This window comes from Dreissena polymorpha, chromosome 1, assembly GCF_020536995.1.
Source record: "Dreissena polymorpha isolate Duluth1 chromosome 1, UMN_Dpol_1.0, whole genome shotgun sequence".
NCBI lineage: Eukaryota > Metazoa > Mollusca > Bivalvia > Myida > Dreissenidae > Dreissena > Dreissena polymorpha.
In genome coordinates this window covers 74,888,476-74,907,788 of record NC_068355.1, presented here as the reverse complement: position 1 = coordinate 74,907,788, position 19,313 = coordinate 74,888,476, and the positions used below count along the sequence as shown (strand labels likewise).

The following is a 19,313-nucleotide window of genomic DNA, read 5'->3' as shown; positions in this document are numbered from 1 at the left end:
CCCCGGGACGGTAACAATCAACCTATCAACTCAGACGCCGTCGCCAAAAATTTCCTTAACAGTCCAGTGGGACTGGGGCTTTACGAATAATCGTCTTTAGAAATTGATAAAATTACAAACGCAAAACGACCTATAATTTGGGGAGTTCTTTTGTTATTGTTATATTTTGTGACCTGACGTGGATTGGATTAAGTATAAACTTTTACCCCAAGGGTCAGTGGGGTAACTTTTTTCTTTTGCTAAATTTGTTCTTACTTTATGCTGGAGATGATCTTTAGTTCCGATAATAATAGGAATCAATTAAGAGAATATACCAGTTGATAAAAAATCCAAACAACAAAAAATATAAGAATAAGTCCCTTTAACGCGAGTTATATTCTATGCTTGATATAATTTTTAAATACTCATAAAATAATTCTTTGCAACGAAAATTTTATTATTTTATTACTTTCGTTATTTTAATTTGTCTCGAGATTAAAAAGAAAACATACAAGTCTAGTCACACATACAAAAAGGCGTCTTTGATTTAAACCAATCAAATTATTGTTTAATGCCAAGACTCGCATTGTTTTACGTATTTTGACCGATTTTTACCAGGACACATAAAAATGAACTCTTTCGAGGGTTTCCCGTAACTGCGAGACTTTTCCCGATTTTTTAAGGAAATAAAAAATTAAGACATTGACTTTATTATCTAATAATTATTTACCTGTTTTACATAACTATCAAAGCGTTTTTCGGGGGCGCATGTCATCCTATGGAGACAGCTCTTGTTGGTTATAATTTGATTTATTATCATTCAAAATGATGTTTTTATTAATTAATATCATAGCCATACGCTTACCACCTGTGTCACAAATCACTACAATAAAACTTTGCGAATCTGAAACATTTTTTAAGTTTGTCAATTTAAAATAACGTCAAAATGCCCATTTAATTGTTTCACGCCAGCACACACACACATTGTCATATGACGCAAAGGCGATGGAAATTGGTCAATGCGAGTTCGCATGAACGTGTCATTATTAGGATGAAAATTGTCGCACAAAACCATTGTCACATGCCGTATTGCGACGACACCTGTCTTCAACCTTTTCTCACGCACATATTTTCATATCTTATTGATTTGATTTCTGCACACGATTAGAACATTAGTGTCATGTCACGAGATGGCAACTATTTGATGTGCAATACCAGCACACAAACTAAGATTTTGTCACATTCCGTCAATACGTTGTAAATTGTGTTATACAAGCAAACGGCGTCGCAATTTGGACTGACCTTGCATTGTGTAAGTAAACAAAAATTGTCATGTGACGTCATTGCGACTGAAATAGCATAATGTCTATCCACATACATTTTATAGATGCTATATAAAGCAATTGGCTGATGTCTACATAACACCTTATGCAGGGGCGAATCCAGGAATTATGTTTGTGTGTGTGTGTGGGTTTTGTTTTTTTTTTGGGGGAGGGGGGGGTGGGGGCGGGATATTGAAAGATTTGCTGGTGGGTGCAGGGCAAAGCCATGCGAGAATGTTCAGGATGGCTTCGCCCCCGGAAGCTCCACGATTTTAGTGATTTTTAAGGCTTTGACAACCACTTCTCGAGCATGTCACGCCTTATGTACTTTCATCAAAGTACCTTCTTATAATGCCAAAAAATGCATAGTTTATACGTAATAATGATGTACATGTGTATATAGCCGGAAAAAGTGCTATAAAAAAGAACACACAGCCGGTTATCAGGCTAGTGGCGAATACAACAGGAAGGGGGAGAGCATGACAACAATGTTTGTACCTACAGCAGGATAATGACCCAGAAGAAGACGAGAAAAAATGCAGCGAAAGAAGAATCAATGTGCAATAAGAGGGATACATCAGAGTCGCAAAGTTCGACTTGAAAAACCGGGCGACAGAGAGTCTAAAGTTTAAACATTTAGCCATTGTCTGTAATTAGTGGGAAATGCTGTGTACGAAAATGAAGAAAAATGAATTTAAATAGGCGATTTAGATCTAGTTAAAAAACCTTTACACGTGTCGTTACTATAATAGAAACGTATAGGTTATGCTGGCATACATTTGCACTTCATTTGTATCATTTGCTGTAAATTAGATGAAGACTGTATTACAACACAACGCGAAAAGTGCCATATGCCATAACTGCGAAAGATACTCTTTTCGTTAACACACACAATTATTATTTGTTATAGGGGCGATATAAACAATCAATTTTCGTGTGCCTTACCTGCGATATAAAATGTTAAAGGCTATCAACGAATTGTTATGTACCATAACTATATACCAAATTGCTGTACATGTATTTTATTTTACCATTTAATAATTCCATTTTATTTATATCTAATGATAAAATATGACAATTCTGCAGTGAAATAACAGCAGTTAAAATAAACAAATTGTTATTTTCACCGGTGAAAATAAAACAATTTCGGAACTACTTTTTCTATTTTTAGAGAGACGCCTATGCACTAAGTCCTGTTTTCCCAGTGCGAGCCTCAATTGTATATTGTATACAGTAATTCCAAGTGGGCTGTTCATAATATTGTCAGTGCTAACACGTAGAACTAACACAGACACTTGCACAGCGAACCAACAACATCAACTTTAATCGGAACGAACAAAACACGCTGTCTCAGCAGCAAGTCCAACAACACAGACATGTGCATCATGATTCCAGCCCTTACATCGTGCGGCAAACGTTCAAAAGGACTAGAATGATCCCCCAGTGACTGTGATAGCGATAAATCTTGCTCATCAAAACTTAAAACCAGTTAAAAAAAATCCAGTTTTAAACACTAAATTAGTTTGTAAAAATGACACATTGTATGAATGAAAATATTCCGACGACATCACGGACATGTTCTGTTCAGTAAATGTTCTGACACAAGCAGTATTTTATACTTAACTTTGTTTGCGTATTTTAGCAAGAGCAATAAAATGATAAAACCTGTCAGCTTTGTTTACACGTAAACAATCAAATATTGGACTTTTTCTTTTGGCGGAGTATGATTCAAAAACTAATGACGTCATTTTTTTGTATTGAAATGTATTGAGGCACGCCCCGGGAGAAAGGGTAACTTTTCAGCGAAAGGGAAACAGCTGTTACTTATTTACTTGAAAAAGGGGCATAACAGAAAATGTGCTCATGTCAGTGTAAGATCGTTTGTTATCGTGATCATAGAAAAATAATATTTTCACTCATGGCTGCGCCACTCGTGAAAATATATTTTCTATGATAACTCGTGAAATAACAAACGATCTTGCACTGACATGAACAAATACTAGTATCCTCTATATTTTATACTGGTTCTGCAATACAATATTTAATATAATGTATAAAGCATATATATTTCAATTCTGAAAAGCATGTCAAGTGAAAATAATTATATCACACGAAAACTTAAAGATGTGCATTCATATTAAAAAATATATAATGTAATACTGTATACATTATATATAATAGCTTTATAACGTAATGTTAGTAAATGAATTTAGCATACATGTATATACATATATTTATACTATTAAAGTTTGTGGTAAACTAAATTAATTCCAGTTCAAGTTGAATAATGAATTTGTTTCGGATTTTAAAATGTTATTTAATCGTACTGCGATTTCAAAGTTAAATTAATGCAAACATATGCATACACAAAATGACAAACATGCTTTTATTGTTGTCATTTTTTGTTAATGTTGACTCTATCCAGTCATCTTTTATGCTGTGTTATTCATTCTTAATTTTCATGCGGAGTATTTCGTCTTAGATTTTGATTCTTCCTTTAAGATAACAAAATTCCCAAAAATAATTTAATTTAAATATACAATAATTATGAAGCATTGTTAAAGTACTCAAAACATCTCGCACAGTTTTATTTTCAGCGCAACCAAGCACGCAGTTAAAAAAATAAAGTACTAAAAAGTAACACAATATATTTTTTTGTAGATTATAATTAAATAAATATTTTGGGAATATTTAGCCCGAATAATTTAAATCGGAAGTTGCGCATTGATGTATCAATGTTAGATATATAAGGTATCATTTTCATGTTTCATGTTCGTTATTATTAAGGGTTTTCTTCCGTTTTATTTTACTTTTTTATATTTTGCATGTATAATACTCATTTGAAATTGATTGTTTCAGAATATTTGTTGGGAATGTTTTGCTTTTGTTAAAGCATACGAAAGTATTTTGATTGAAAACTGTATGCTGAAGAAAGTGTACTTATCGGTATATCATTTGGTATAGAAGAAGATGGATGTGACCCTATTTTAAATTGGTATATTAATATATAAAAACGTTTAAATATTTGAGATTTCTCCCTTGCAATATTGTATCTGTTTTTTTTTAAATATTAACATATTACTATTACTCCTTTTCTTCTATGTTTAAGTCATGTTTGTTGTGAAAGTTTATTTCCAAGTGACGTTCGAACGAACAATTTATTTTCACATAATTTGATGTCATTTGTTATTTTTAAGGAGCCAGTTCTTAACACAGTCTTTTTTTGCGGTATTAAGGCTTAGACAAGATATAGTTTAAGAATACACGAATGAGTTTATCAAATCTGTGACTGCGTTTTCCGTTTGATTGTTGAAAAATGTGGCGTCATCAGCAAAGATTCTTTTTTATTTCACTATTTGATATTTCATTATATCTAATTTTATCGTTACATTAAATTTAGTTTGATAACAAGTGTTAACATATAATAAATAGAGGAGTTGAAAAAGGTCAGAATTGAATAACACCAATTTTAAAATAAAGCTGCCCGTAAGATGTCCATTATTTGCAATTAAACTTAATCAGATACAGTACATTATTAATACTTTTATAAACAAATGTAACCAATGAAACAAGTCCGTTCCAAAGTTTCAGCGTTCGAGACATTTTAAGTGATTTTAAATTATTTAATTTTCAAAAACCTGCTTAAAACATTATCTTTGTTACATTCCGGTTTGTATCACGTGTAGTATAAGAATATAATTGTATATTACATATAACATTACTATTGTCAAGCAATATGGTCCTCTACCGGTGAAACCCCACAATTTTCAGACACATTTCTACTCTATATGTTGCAGGAACCAGAATTCTTGACGTAGGAACTAAAGGAAATGACGTGCATAATATCCATATCGCCATCTATCCATGTTTAAAGTTTCATGAAAAAATATGAAGAACTTTTAAAGTTATCGCAGGATCCAGAAAAGTGTGACAGACTCACGGACTGACGGACACACAGAGCGTAAATCCTAAGGCCTCTCCGGTTTTACCGGTAGGGGATCATACAATATATTAGTTTTTTTAGCGCTGTTGTTACATCTGCAATAGCGATTCGTTCTACAGTATGTGAGCGAAATCTGCTGCCTGTATGTCGATGCCCGAAACACAACCTATCACACTTTAATACCAGAAGCAAAGATAAGACAAAGCTACAACAAGAGAGATATATCATCTGATGCAATTTGAGATTCCGACATCAGTTATAATACGATAATTATACAAAAGACAACGTCAACAGCATAATAGAGACATGACTCTCCAAACATTAGGGTACACATTCTGACTCTCATTACATTATTATTTAACATTATACCTCCTCACTTAACATTATTATTAAACTAATGACTCCTCTAACATTATTATACAATTTCGTAATTTCCTAACATTATCATACATATTAGGACTCTGATTCGTGGTCTTCAAGATCGTGGTATTCCTCCACATAAAACTGTCCGTTATTCAGGCTCTGAAGCGAGGCTGAGTTCGTGATTGGCTTCAGTTCGTCCTCGAAGCGGCTCGTGTAAAACTTTCTCCTCCGGACGCACACCCACGCGATCACGCCGATTATCATGAGCCCCACGAGGATTCCTACTCCCAGGCCGATCATCAGGGGCTTCAGTGTCTCATCCTGAGGGTGTTCGTGACGTTCCTCTGTGGCAGAGACACGTGTATCATTTGCACTGGCAGCTGAAGTACTCTCATTCGTTATAGTTTTCTTTGTACTGAGTTTCGGTGTAGAAGAAACAGGTATTTCAGGTGTGGATTGACTATCATCTTTAACAATTGATTGCTTTACTGTTGGTGTCGTTTGTGCAAGTGCAGATTCCGTTTTAGTACTAAGATTCGATCTTGTCGTTGGTGTTGTTGTTGTTTTCGGATTTGTTTGAGATTGCGTTGGTTTTGTAGATGCGATTGTTGGGGAAGGTGATCTTATTGTCGTCAAGTCTGCACTTGACACTTTGGTTGTAGCCTTTGTTCTTTGTGGCTGCACTGTTGCTTCAGATGCGGATATGCGGGCTGTGGAAGAATGGGCTTCGATTGTTGGGGAAGGTGATCTTATTGTCGTCGAGTTTGAACTTGGCACTTTGGTTGTAGCCTCTGTTCTTTGTGGCTGCACTGTTGCTTCAGATGCTGATATGCGAGCTGTGTAAGATTGGGCTTCACCTGTAAACGTTTTAATTGTTGTAGGTGCTGCTTTTGGTTGCGGTGTTGTTTCGATAGCTGTTGTTATAGAATCTGTCGTTATTGATGCATTTCTCGACGTGTTGTTTTTTTCTGTTGTCAAAGATGGTTCATCTGTCATGTTCACAGTGTTGTTGATGGTTGATGTCGCTAACGGTGTTGAATCGGTTAATACCGGCTTTTCGGGCGCAGTTGTCTCATTCAGAAACTTAAATGTTGATGTCACAGTTGATACGTTCAGCATTGTACGCGATGATGAAGTGTTGTTTTTATCTAACGATGGTATAACAGTTGTAAACACCGATGAAATGGAACTTACTGAAGCGTTTATTGATTCTGTTATAACCTTGGTAACTCCAGTTTCATTTGTGTCCATCGGCGTAGTTGCTATTTCTTCTGTTATAGAATCAGTTGATAGTTTTTTTGTCATTGAGGTTGTGTTTGTTCTTTGGACTGCTTCCGCAGCATTTGTTGTTTCATGTGTGGGTACCTCTGGTCGTAAAGTGGTTGACGTGTGAACAACAACTGTTACAGTTGAAGCTGTTGTATATATGCGAGGAGATTGGTGTTCAATATTGATTGTTGGTGCCTTTGTTGCAACAGTGGTTGTTGTTACTATGGAGGCTTTAGTCACCACCGGTTGTGTTGGCTTGGGCGCTTTCGTCACAGGGGGTTTTCTTGTAGGCGGCTTACGACTGACTTTAGTACTTGCCGGTGTTTCAGGTGTTTCAGACGTGCTGGGAGTAGACATCGTAGAGGTTGTGGTAGTGGGGGTAGAAAGTAAAGTGCAATTGTACAGCATCAAGTCATCGATCGCAATATCGCTAATGTAGCTAAGAAGCCTTGTGCCAACAATGACGATCTTAAAAGAGAACAGAAGAAGTATCGTCAAAGGTGAGATATTGCTCAAATTTCCAGAAATTGTGCAATTTCTATATAAACATCTTGAACACTTTTATCGATTTTAATTCATGCCGAATATCATCATAAGAGAATCATGTTTCTTTTGTTTCTTTACAGCACCATGAACATATCACCATCACTCATTTCATCAAAGCATGACTTTACTTTGATATCTAGTATGCAATGTCATTTTGACACTAAGTCTGCTAAAACAGTACAGCACAAACTGAAATGCGGTTTTTACGAGTGGCAAAATATTTTAATCTTACCAAATTGTAAAATGTAATAATATATTGCTCGATTTCAATAAAAAATATTCAAAACCCATGTTATAATTCGTAAGACGGCTCGAAACAAATGCCGAAAAGACGATTGTCGAAATTCAATGTTTGGTTGACAAATTACCTGTTCATTTTGTAACGGTTACGAATAGTTAAGGGTTGCATAAAATGTGAAGGATTTACCCTTAAAATGGCCTTTTCACAGATTTTGGCATATTTTGAAGTTTGTCATTAAATGCTTTATATTGATAAATGTAAACATTGGATCTTTAAAGCTCCAGTAAAAAAATCAAGAATACAATTTAAAAAAGGAAAAAAAGTAGCCGGTATCAGGGCTCGAACCAGTGACCCCCGGAGTCCTGGAGTTAGTCTGAAGTAAAAACGTATTATCTCTCTCGGCTATTCCGCCGGATCTGCATAGTGCAAGTAATTTATACGTTATATAAGCAATCTTCGTAGTTTCGTAAATTTAACCGACAACAACAGAACTCTCCAAATTATTCAATCGTTTCGCGTTGCAACGCTTTATAATTTTTAAGTTTTCAAATCGTCAAAAGATACATATAATGGCTATATTGGACTATGGTAAATGTTCAGTTATACTGTTACCTCACAAATATCATAACTAAAACGAAAATTTGCGAATCACAAACAACTTTTTTCAAAGTTGTCAATTTACCAAACCGTGAAAAGATCCCTTTAAACAAACAATCAAACAACGAACAAGACAGTTCAGCTCACCTGTGAACTGATTTCGTGTCTCCCACGATTCAAATATGAGGTATCGCTATCGATATTTCTTTTTAAAGGGGCCGTCCAACAGATTTTGGCATGTATTGAAGCATGTCATTAAATTAAACATTTGACCTATTAATCTCCAATTAAAAAAAACAATAATTCATTTTAAGAAAAGGAAAAAAGTAACCCTAACAAGGGCTCGAACCACTGACCCTTGGAGTAAAAAGTCTCCCGTCTACACCAATCGACCATCCATGCTCATGTTTAAAGCGGATATATTTTTTACCTATATAAGCAATCCTCGTAGTTTCCCAAAATATAACTACAACAACAGAACTTTCCAAATTATTCAATCGTTTCGCGTCGCACGACGCTTTATAATTTTCAGGTTTTCAAATCGTTAAAAGATGCATATAATGGATATGTAAGAGCAAAACAGATTTTGGCATGTATTGAAGCATGTCATTGAATGCTTTATATTGATAAATTTAAACATTTGACCTACAAATATCCAATAAAAAAAACACAAGAAGAATACAATTTAAAAAAAGGAAAAAAAGTAACCCTAACCAGGGCTCGAACCACTGACCCCTGGAGTCCTGGAGTAAAAAGTCTCCCGCCTACACCACTCGACCATCCATGCTCATGCTTAAAGCGGATATATTTTTTTACCTGTATAAGCAATCCTTGTAGTTTCCCAAAATATAACTACAACAACAGAACTTTCCAAATTATTCAATCGTTTCGCGTCGCACGACGCTTGATAATTTTCAGGTTTTCAAATCGTTAAAAGATGCATATAATGGATATTTAAGAGCATGGTAAATGGTCAGTATTAGTATTTCCTCAAAAATATCATTACAAAAACGAAAATTGGCGAATCTGAAACAACTTTTTTTAACTTTGTCAATTTACCAATCTGTTGGACGGCAACTTGAATAAGGTATAGTCTTCTCATATATATTTAATGTGCATAACCAGCAAACTGGTTAATTGCATACACTTTTGCAACTCAGTACCTGATAGGAGTCTGTTCTAGTGTCGATAAAGAAATCCGCCTTGTGCCAGTCCTCGCCCTGGTTCCCTTCCTTCACGAACACCGGCTGCAAATCTTTCAGGTCTTCGTCAACACCCTTGATGAAGGCTTCCAGTCGACCCACATCTGCAGAAGTGTGCGCTTGTTTATTATCATCCTTCACATAAACTGATCATAAACTCATTATTGCTAGTTATCATCTGCCCGTATTGTGAGTAAAACTGACACAGTAGTCAAATGTACTGTTCTATAAAGCGAATCACGGAATGCAAGGTTTTAGTTCACAATACGTGTTGTACGAAATAAAACAAAACTGAAATGCATCTTTTATTAAATTTTCATAAAACCAACGTAGCATCACCGTTTGATGTTTAATATTATTATTATTATCTCATAACAGATTTTTTGATTATTCTAACTAAATGGTTAAAAAATTAGTTTTAATAGTTATTTGTAAAATAATAATGGGGTAAGGGACATTTATATAAATTGATATTGAAATTAAAGACTAATTCTCAAGATAAAAAGGATTTGCAAAACCAAACTTATTCAAAATTATATGTAAGATCTTCATAATTACATGTATTTGAATATATTCAAGTTGTGATTATGTAAAGGAATACATTATTTCAAGATTCCTTCAGGTTGATGTATATATTTAGCAAATGCATTAATCTTCCAATGAATGTTACATATTAACTGGTGTCGCTAAACTATTCCTTATTGTATTCTTCCCATGTTGCCGTTGAATAATGTATTTCTATGAATAAAAAGATATTTGGAATTTTATGTAGTTGGTATTAATCTTATTTAAAAAAAACAACATTATCTAGGCCGTGAGTTCATAACATCTGCTGACAGAAATCAATATTCGATAGTGTTCACAATGCTATATCAAAAAGAAAATAAATAAGAATGCAAACTATTTTCATACAAGACATAATGTTCAGTGAGTGTTTGCAGTTTATTGTATGAACGTGTCGTTTTGCAATATCGCGTTTTAATTTAATGATTAATTTCTTCTTCTTTTTTCAAAATTATTATTCCAGAAATATGCTTATTCATGTTATACCTTGCGAAAGCAATACACTCATTACATAATATACTCAGGTTAATAAAAAGCATTAAGTAATTATTTCTTAATTTATTATCAAGTTTTTTCATACGTATTAATGTGGAAATTAAACATGTGACTAATATTCTATATTTAAGAATTTAATCTGGTGATTAATCGTTAAATACAACATACTGTTGGCATGAACATACAAATACAAACGTTTGTGACACTTCGTTTTTGAATTGAACGGTTTATTACGAAACTTCTGTTCTTGAATATTATATATTATTTAAGCTGGTGGACATTCGTGGATTTTAATGTACAGAACTAACACAAAAAAACAAAACAAATCGGCGCACTTACGTCCCGTCTCAGGTGGCCCTTGCATATGATACCAGAAATTAAAGCACATTGGCGAAAACTTCGGTGTGTATACTGGGGAAAGAAGGCGCGCAACATCGTTGGCCATTGTGGGCGCGGAGGATTCAAAATACAGATAGTGACCTGCACCATGGACAAAAGAAAATTATCAAAGGAAACAATAAAAACCCTTAATTATGTATGAATAGTTTTGATACTTCTATTATGCTTAAATAAATGTTTTTTATTAATATAAGGAAGCAAATAGTACCAAATCTACAAAAGCATTCATGTACCAATACCGTAATTGCAAGTAATTGTTTTATAAAATACGTTTTGAAATCTGAAAATATTTGATTAAACTTCAGTAGTGATTATTGAATGTTTATCCACGGAAATGGTATACCATTTTGGTGCGCCATGAATGTATGGTCAAACATAGGCCCGGTGCCGGCAGAACTGGTGGGGCCCACATTTGTCGTCCAGTCATGGTCGTCTTTTTTATCCTGGGTCCAGCCACAGAGTCCGTTTTCGAAGTCACAGTCCATCAGATCGTCCGGTGCTGAAAAGGCACACATGAAACATTTTATGTGGAACTTAGTTACGATAAAAATAACCGCGAAGAAAAGGTATTGCTATTGTTACTGCTGATATCAATTTCCAGAGTACTTGCATCTGGTAAAAAAATCTACCACACATGTGACCAAGTATAATTAATGGGAAAGAAATGGATTGATTGTGTTTGATGTGTAACTAACATTATTATAATGTACCACTAATTAAAAAGACACCAACATACATGCACATATGAATGCCAATATTAAAAGGGCGATTACTTTGTAAAGGTTTCCGTCGTATAACATAACTCTACACTTAAAATCTTAAATTGAATTACCAACGCAGGACGGAAGCGGGGCACTGAATTCGAAACCATTGCAAAACGCCTCTTCCGCGCCTACGAGGTGGTAATTGCCAGTGCACGAAAACTGCATCAATGAGCCGTCGCTGTACCTGTCCTTCGTATTGAGACGAGGTTGGGAACCGGTGTCATACGGAACACAACCGGAGCCTGCAAAAAACACCTTTGTACTCAAGTATATTTAAGCGGTCGCGCAACCTTAAACTAAGAAGGAGTTTTTGCTGGCCCTCCATAGAGTCGTTGAATCAGAGTACATGTTAGATATTAAACGTAGTAAATTATTTGAATGTGTGTATTTATTAAATTGCTTAAAATTTAAAAATTATATACATGTTAATTATTAACCAGAGCACACGATTAACTGAGATTATTTTTGGTGTTATGACAATTGTTTCAGTTGGCACCTTTCAGATATCACAGCAGGTCGTTCAGTTCCGATGTTTCGATGGATTTAATCGGTCGTTAAAACAGACCCGTTGTGACCTTGTGATTTACTCTGAACTCATGTACTCACTGATTGAAGTAATTATAACTTACCAATGCACACCGGTTGTTCGCCGTCCCACGTTCCATCCTCAAGACAATTCAGCTTATTTGAACCATGTAGTCGCATCTGCTTTTTACACTTGAAATCAGCCCGTAATCCCTTTCGCCTGTACTTTACTTTGCCGTTGAAGCTTGCGAACATTTTGGGACACCCGACACCTCGTTCCACTGAATACAGATTGATTTTTCAACAATTTAAAATGTGATCATATTTTTCCAAAATACGATTCACTCATTCATTATTGCGTATTATGTGCTCTTAAATGACTAACACATTTTCAATAATCACGTGTAGTTTTAAGACTGTTAATTAAAGTGATATTATGGGCATCTAACAGTATATAGGTGTCTATCGCAACCGTTGTTTATTTTTAGTGTTTTCACTTCAAATACAAGTATATTTGTTAATGTAGCATCAACATACTAAAACAATATCCCGGAAAGTGAAAAATAATCCATTGAATATCAACCGTACTTTCGTTTTGACAACTGACGACAGAAATGATTCGATGTACGATGTGAGTCTGAATGTAGTTTTCATGCAGATTCGTTCATACGACACAAATACACAAATTTGTTTTACGGATCATTTCGGCTTAGATGACTGTGTGAGTCATTTAAAATATCGAAAATAATATATTTTTACAAACAACTGGTAGCAAGATGAGTTGTAGATAATTGGTCAGTTACCACTTTTTAACTAATTCGTTTTACCTGTTAATTCTTTTCAGCTCAATTCAACAGTAACAAGAAATATCTTTTTAAAAAGATATACGGCGTTGATTGTGGTTGGATTTGGTGAAAGGTAAAGAGTTCAATAAATGAGATCAAAGATAGCAAATGTCTTTTTCTGTGCAGTTCTTAGCTGCATGATACGCAGTACGGGATGTTACGCGGAGTTTTCGCGGCTTATTTTACATGATTACATATTGCTGGTGATAAACCTATAGATACAAAACAGAAAACCAAAAGAAGAATGGAAGTGAAATTAAAACATTAAGTCAACCGGCCACGACCGCCCGCGAAGTATCTGAACATATTTTAAATATTCATACGCGCGTTCTTCGAACAAACCTGTTTTAGTGGTTTGTTGATTATTAACAGTATCGAGAATCATCGCGCTCATGCTTAAAGAGGCCTTTTCACAGATTTTGGCATGTTTTGAAGGTTGTCATTAAATGCTTTATATCGATAAATGTAAACATTGGATCTAAAAAGGAAAAAAAGTAGACCGCATCCGGGCTCGAACCTGTGACCCCCGGAGTCCTATGATTAGTCTGCTCGGCCATCCTGCCAAGAATGTATGAAAGACGTATTTTATACTGTATATAAACAATCTTCGTAGTTTCACAAAATTAAACGACAACAACAGAACTCTCCAAATTATTCAATCGTTTCGCGTTGCAACGCTTTATAATTTTCAGGTTTTAAAATCGTCAAAAGATGCAGATAATGGCAATATTAGACCATGGTAAATGTTCAGTATTACTGTTGCCTCCTAAATATCATAACTTAAACGAAAATTTGCGAATCTGAAACAACTTTTTCGGCGAAGCTGTTACGCCAGCTTTTCACCTTACCAGGGCCCGTATTCACCAAACAATTCTTAGACTTAAGTCTAAGAATAAAGAAAATTCTCGAAATTATAATATTCAAGAACTTCTTAAATTTCGAGTCAAACACTGCAGTAAACATCTCTATCTATATTATTCTTCATATTGAACATTTTGTTAATGATATAATCACCAGTGGATGCCTGTATATATTCAAACACTGAACACATTTTTGTTGGTTCTAAGTCTATTCTTTATTCTTAAGTCTAAGAATCGGTTGGTGAATACGGGCCCCGACCTTTGTAACTGTCCAATAAAATTCAAATAAAACTTCCCGCGGCTAGTTCAGAATGAATAGACGTCATTTATCCCATAAGCTGATTTGAGCATTCCACCGGATATTGGAAACATGTCCGCGTCTTTGTAACACTGTTTTAATGCGTGTTCAGCATGAAACATTTTTATCTCTAATGAAAAGGCTTAATAGATAGAACAGTTTTACACTCAATCTCGAGATCAATACAGTTTGTGCGTGCACCTTTTATTTTCAGAGGACAACTACGCTTAAAGACTATGTTGACTTCCATATAACGATTATTTCACTGGCCGCGAAGTGACCCTGATACTGGCGCTGGCAACCCTATGAACAAAGTGCACGCACAGACTGCATTGATGTCGAGAATTGAGCGTAAAACTGTTCTATCTATCAAGCCTTCATTTATAGATAAAATTGTTTCATGCAGTAAAAAAAACAGTGTTACAAAGACGCGTCGATGTTTCCAATGTTTTGGTGGTATGTTCAAATCAGCCAATTGAATAAATGAAGTGTATTCATTCGTGTCTAGCCGCGGAAAATTTTAATTTGAATTTTATTGGATACTTACAAAGGTCAGATAAGGTGAAAAGCTGGCTTATAAAGCTAAGCCGAAAAAATGCCCATAATATCACTTTAAAAGGGTAGTTCTCATTTCACATCTAGTTAATTCGACTTCATGGAATTATTGTTGCATTTAAAAGATACGTACAGTATTGCAATATTAAATGGGTCATTAATGTTTAAGTATTATACTTTAGTCAACATAAAAGTAGTGGTTCTTAATTTTCTTCTTTCACGTTGAGTGTTACATGGTCCGTTTTTATATTAAAAGGTCTATCACGCATATTATGCATTTTATGAAAACATCATGAACAACAACTGAATATATAACAATTGTTTGTACATAATTTGATAATGAATCAATAACATGGATGTTTGTGCGTTAAACTTATCTGTGACATAAGACTTCTCAAACTCATAAGAGTATACTTTATTGTCCGCGTATTGTTTCAAATATTAAATACTGAAAGGTTCGACCATCAAACATTAGAAGGCTTATGATTTGTCAGTATATAAGTACATATGATATCAACCGAAAATTAAGCATCGTCCTAATTATTTAATGCCTTTTCTAAAGAGTATTTTTTAACAAGACATGAATCGCGCTGTTTTTCTGCATGTTTTGAACAAGGTTTTGCATGAAAACATGAAATTTGCATAAACTTTTCCACAAGACCACATATCAATTTTGCAAAGTCTATGTTTCAAATACAAATATGTTGGCCTTAAATAAATGGAAATCCGACAACGATCAAGATTATGTTTATTCCTCAGATTGCAAGGGATGCGGATACAGTTTTTGTGAACACCGCTTAATTGGACACTTGATCACCGGAGACATTATGTCGCGTTACGACCTCGACTGCCTGAAGTTAGGAAAACAACCCTTGTCGTGTTAATAGGCTTCTTTTAGGAATGAACTGTAACGAACATTATAGATAGTGACACGGGGAAAACTTTCAGAAATATGATCTAAATGCATTGCAAAACCTAAAACGAGGACTGTTTTCTTATGTTTTGTTTGTATCTATTAATTTGCAGGGCAAGATGAAAAAGCAAATGAATATCTGTGTGCTCCGTAATCAAGAGGAGTGAAGATATTCCATTCAACTATATACTTTGTATATTTATGTTCTTTATCTTCTATTCGACTATATACTTGGTATATTTATGTTCTTTATCTTCTGTTCGACTACATACTTAGTTTATTTATGTTCTTTATCTTCTATTCGACTATATACTTTGTATATTTATGTTCTTTATCTTCTATTCGACTATATACTTTGTTTATTTATGTTCTTTATCTTCTATTCGACTATATACTTTGTATATTTATGTTCTTTATCTTCTATTCGACTATATACTTTGTATATTTATGTTCTTTATCTTCTATTCGACAATATACTTTGTATATTTATGTTCTTTATCTTCTATTCGACTATATACTTTGTATATTTATGTTCTTTATCTTCTATTCGACTATATACTTTGTATATTTATGTTCTTTATCTTCTATTCGACTATATACTTTGTATATTTATGTTCTTTATCTTCTATTCGACTATATACTTTGTATATTTATGTTCTTTATCTTTCACCATAATTCTTCAGTATGTTATTATATTTAAGTAATTCATAGTTAAGCGTGCTAATCGTTTTTGTTTTTTACATAGCTATGTCACGTCATTTTCACATACTATAATAGCACATATTTTTCAAAACCGTTACAAAGAATACCAACAGTATGTTGTTATATGTCACACCATAGTATTAATTGTCTTCGGTCAAAAGGTGGGCAAACATTGGGTATGTTTTAACGAAAATGATACAAACCGCAAATGCACGACTTTGTATGTTAACCTCTTAGAAAGGTATACGTTGAAGACTTAATGAGAACGCTTTCAAACAACTGTATGTTTGAAGGCATTCAGCCGGACAAATAGACAGACGGGCAGACATACAGACTGAAAAAAAACAGAGAAAATTACTGAACTAAAGACGAACAGACGTTTATGGAGATTTTGGTATATTCATTTATACTTAACAACATGGATATAATAATCTGCTAATGGTATATATAAATACTCTTGCTGTAAAAAAACTCTGAGTCAAAAATGAGGCATGCCGTTTATTAGTTTTAATGAAGGGCGATACAAATAACTATACATATACATGCCTAACATTATATTATAATAAAAAATGCTTGCAAGTTTGAATATTGTGCTCTGATCAGTGCATAAAAACGTCTGTCGACAATTGTTTTTCTACGTTGAGATAGAAGATGAGACTGACATAGACACGTTCATGGAGGTCCAATCATACCCCTTTACTTTGTAAGGTGAATGGGTATAAAAACTTACTGTGAATCCCTCAATGCAACTGAGTGTTTCGCTTGTATGCTCATCCTGATAAGTTATTGACTGTGTGAAAGCAATTTAAACGTCACTATAATACTAATATATTTGTGATTTCTTATTTATGCCACAATAATAATTGTATAAGCATTTGCACACCCATTATATAGCTTTTATGTACTGCATCGCACATACAATAGTTAAAGTGATATTATGGGCATCTTACAGTATATGCTATTTTTATAGGTGTTTATCGCAACCCTTATGGGCAACTTTCAGTATAATTATGCTATTTTTATAGGTGTCTATCGCAACCCTTATGGGCATCTTACAGTATATGCTATTTTTATAGGTGTCTATCGCAACCCTTATGGGCATCTTACAGTATATGCTATTTTTATAGGTGTCTATCGCAACCCTTATGGGAATCTTACAGTATATGCTATTTTTATAGGTGTCTATCGCAACCCTTATGGGCATCTTACAGTATATGCTATTTTTATAGGTGTCTATCGCAACCCTTATGGGCATCTTACAGTATATGCTATTTTTATAGGTGTCTATCGCAACCCTTATGGGCATCTTGCAGTATATGCTATTTTTATAGGTGTCTATCGCAACCCTTACGGGCATCTTACAGTATATGCTATTTTTATAGGTGTCTATCGCAACCCTTATGGGCATCTTACAGTATATGCTATTTTTATAGGTGTCTATCGCAACCCTTATGGGCATCTTACAGTATATGCCATTTTTATAGGTGTCTATCGCAACCCTTATGGGCATCTTACAGTATATGCCATTTTTATAGGTGTCTATCGCAACCTTTATGGGCATCTTACAGTATATGCCTATTTTTATAGGTGTCTATCGGAACCCTTATGGAAATCTTACAGTATATGCTATTTTTATAGGTGTCTATCGCAACCCTTGTTTATTTTCGGTGTTTTCACTTCATATACACTTATATTTGTCAATGCAGCATCAACATACTAAAACAATAAACCGGAAATAGAAAAATAATGCATTTGAACCGTACTTTCGTTTTGACAACTGACGACAGAAATTATTCGATGTATAATGTGCGTCTTAATGTAGTTTTCATGCAGATTCGTTCATACGACACAGAGACACAATTTTGTTTAACGTATCATTTCGGCTTAGAGGACTGGGTGAGTCATGTAAAATATCGAATATAATATTTTTTTTATAAACAACTGGTAACAAGATGAGTTGTAGATAATTGGTCAGTTACCACATTTTAACTAAATACTTTGACCTGATAATTCTTTTCAGCTCAATTCAACAGTGCAAAATGCGCATAATATAACTTGAACATGGCACAGCAAATTTGACGAATACAATATGACATTTTGTGGATCAAGAATAACACTTTTGTTGAAACATACACCGTTACATTCTAAAACTATTAAACAATTAGTTTCTATAGTATGAAGTCATACATCAAAATTATAAACATCGAGTTATAATAAAAACTCTTGCATCTTGATACCTAAATCAGATGTTACACTTTGGCCATCCCAATCGCGAAAAAAGTGACACATAAAGTGTACATACCTCTGAAGGCAGCCTCTATTGTAATCGCAAACACTGCCAGAATGCAAACAGCGGCGAAACGCGTCATTCGTCTGTATCTCAGTGTTTCCAAAATGTGCAATGAGTCTTGAGTCTGTACTGATGATGTATACTCAAATGTTGCTAATACGTGCAAATCGGCAAGCACACTGAATTTGCTTTTAAAATGTGCAGAGAAATTTTAGTTCGTATCAAAACAACCTGTTCACATGTATTAATTTTACGATCTGCATTCATAATTCTGTCGTTCATAATTCGAAACGGAAGTACGTATTTAACCCCTTAAGTACCAACAGCACTAATTATAAAGAAATGCGACGAAAAGTTTTCTGTTGTCGACGACCGGAAAACTGCAAATATTGAAAAACGGTCCACTCAGATGAGAAGACTATTCCGTGCCTCTCTGTGTCGGACATGTATGTCCATAGGTCAATTATCATTGACCGTGTTCACCGTCAGATGTGTTGACCATTAGTAATTTGAACAAGTGTTGTAACCATAAGTTTCGATTGCCCCCAAGTATTGTTTCGATCCAAGTGTTTGATTTTGACCTACCATATATCGGGAAACGTGTATAGTTTATTAGATTAAGTATAGTTTAGTTAAATTAA

At 34.3% G+C, this 19,313-nt stretch overlaps 1 protein-coding gene across 2 annotated transcripts; it reads right to left on the bottom strand.

Annotated features, from left to right (window-relative positions):
* Nucleotides 1-5,453: 5,453 nt before the first annotated feature.
* On the bottom strand, nucleotides 5,454-18,941 carry LOC127835559 (zonadhesin-like). Of its 2 annotated transcripts, XM_052362004.1 has the most exons (8): nucleotides 18,685-18,941; nucleotides 12,314-12,490; nucleotides 11,753-11,926; nucleotides 11,264-11,419; nucleotides 10,861-11,001; nucleotides 9,424-9,566; nucleotides 6,351-7,344; nucleotides 5,454-6,224 (listed from the first exon to the last, which is right to left on the bottom strand). In XM_052362004.1, the coding sequence occupies exons 1-8, from the start codon at nucleotides 18,749-18,751 to the stop codon at nucleotides 5,698-5,700; spliced, it is 2,379 nt and encodes a 792-aa protein (XP_052217964.1). In that variant the 5' UTR covers nucleotides 18,752-18,941; the 3' UTR covers nucleotides 5,454-5,697. The 2 variants fall into 2 exon arrangements, with proteins under 2 accessions (XP_052217964.1, XP_052217957.1); XM_052361997.1 differs by having other exon boundaries at nucleotides 5,454-7,344.
* Nucleotides 18,942-19,313: the final 372 nt, after the last annotated feature.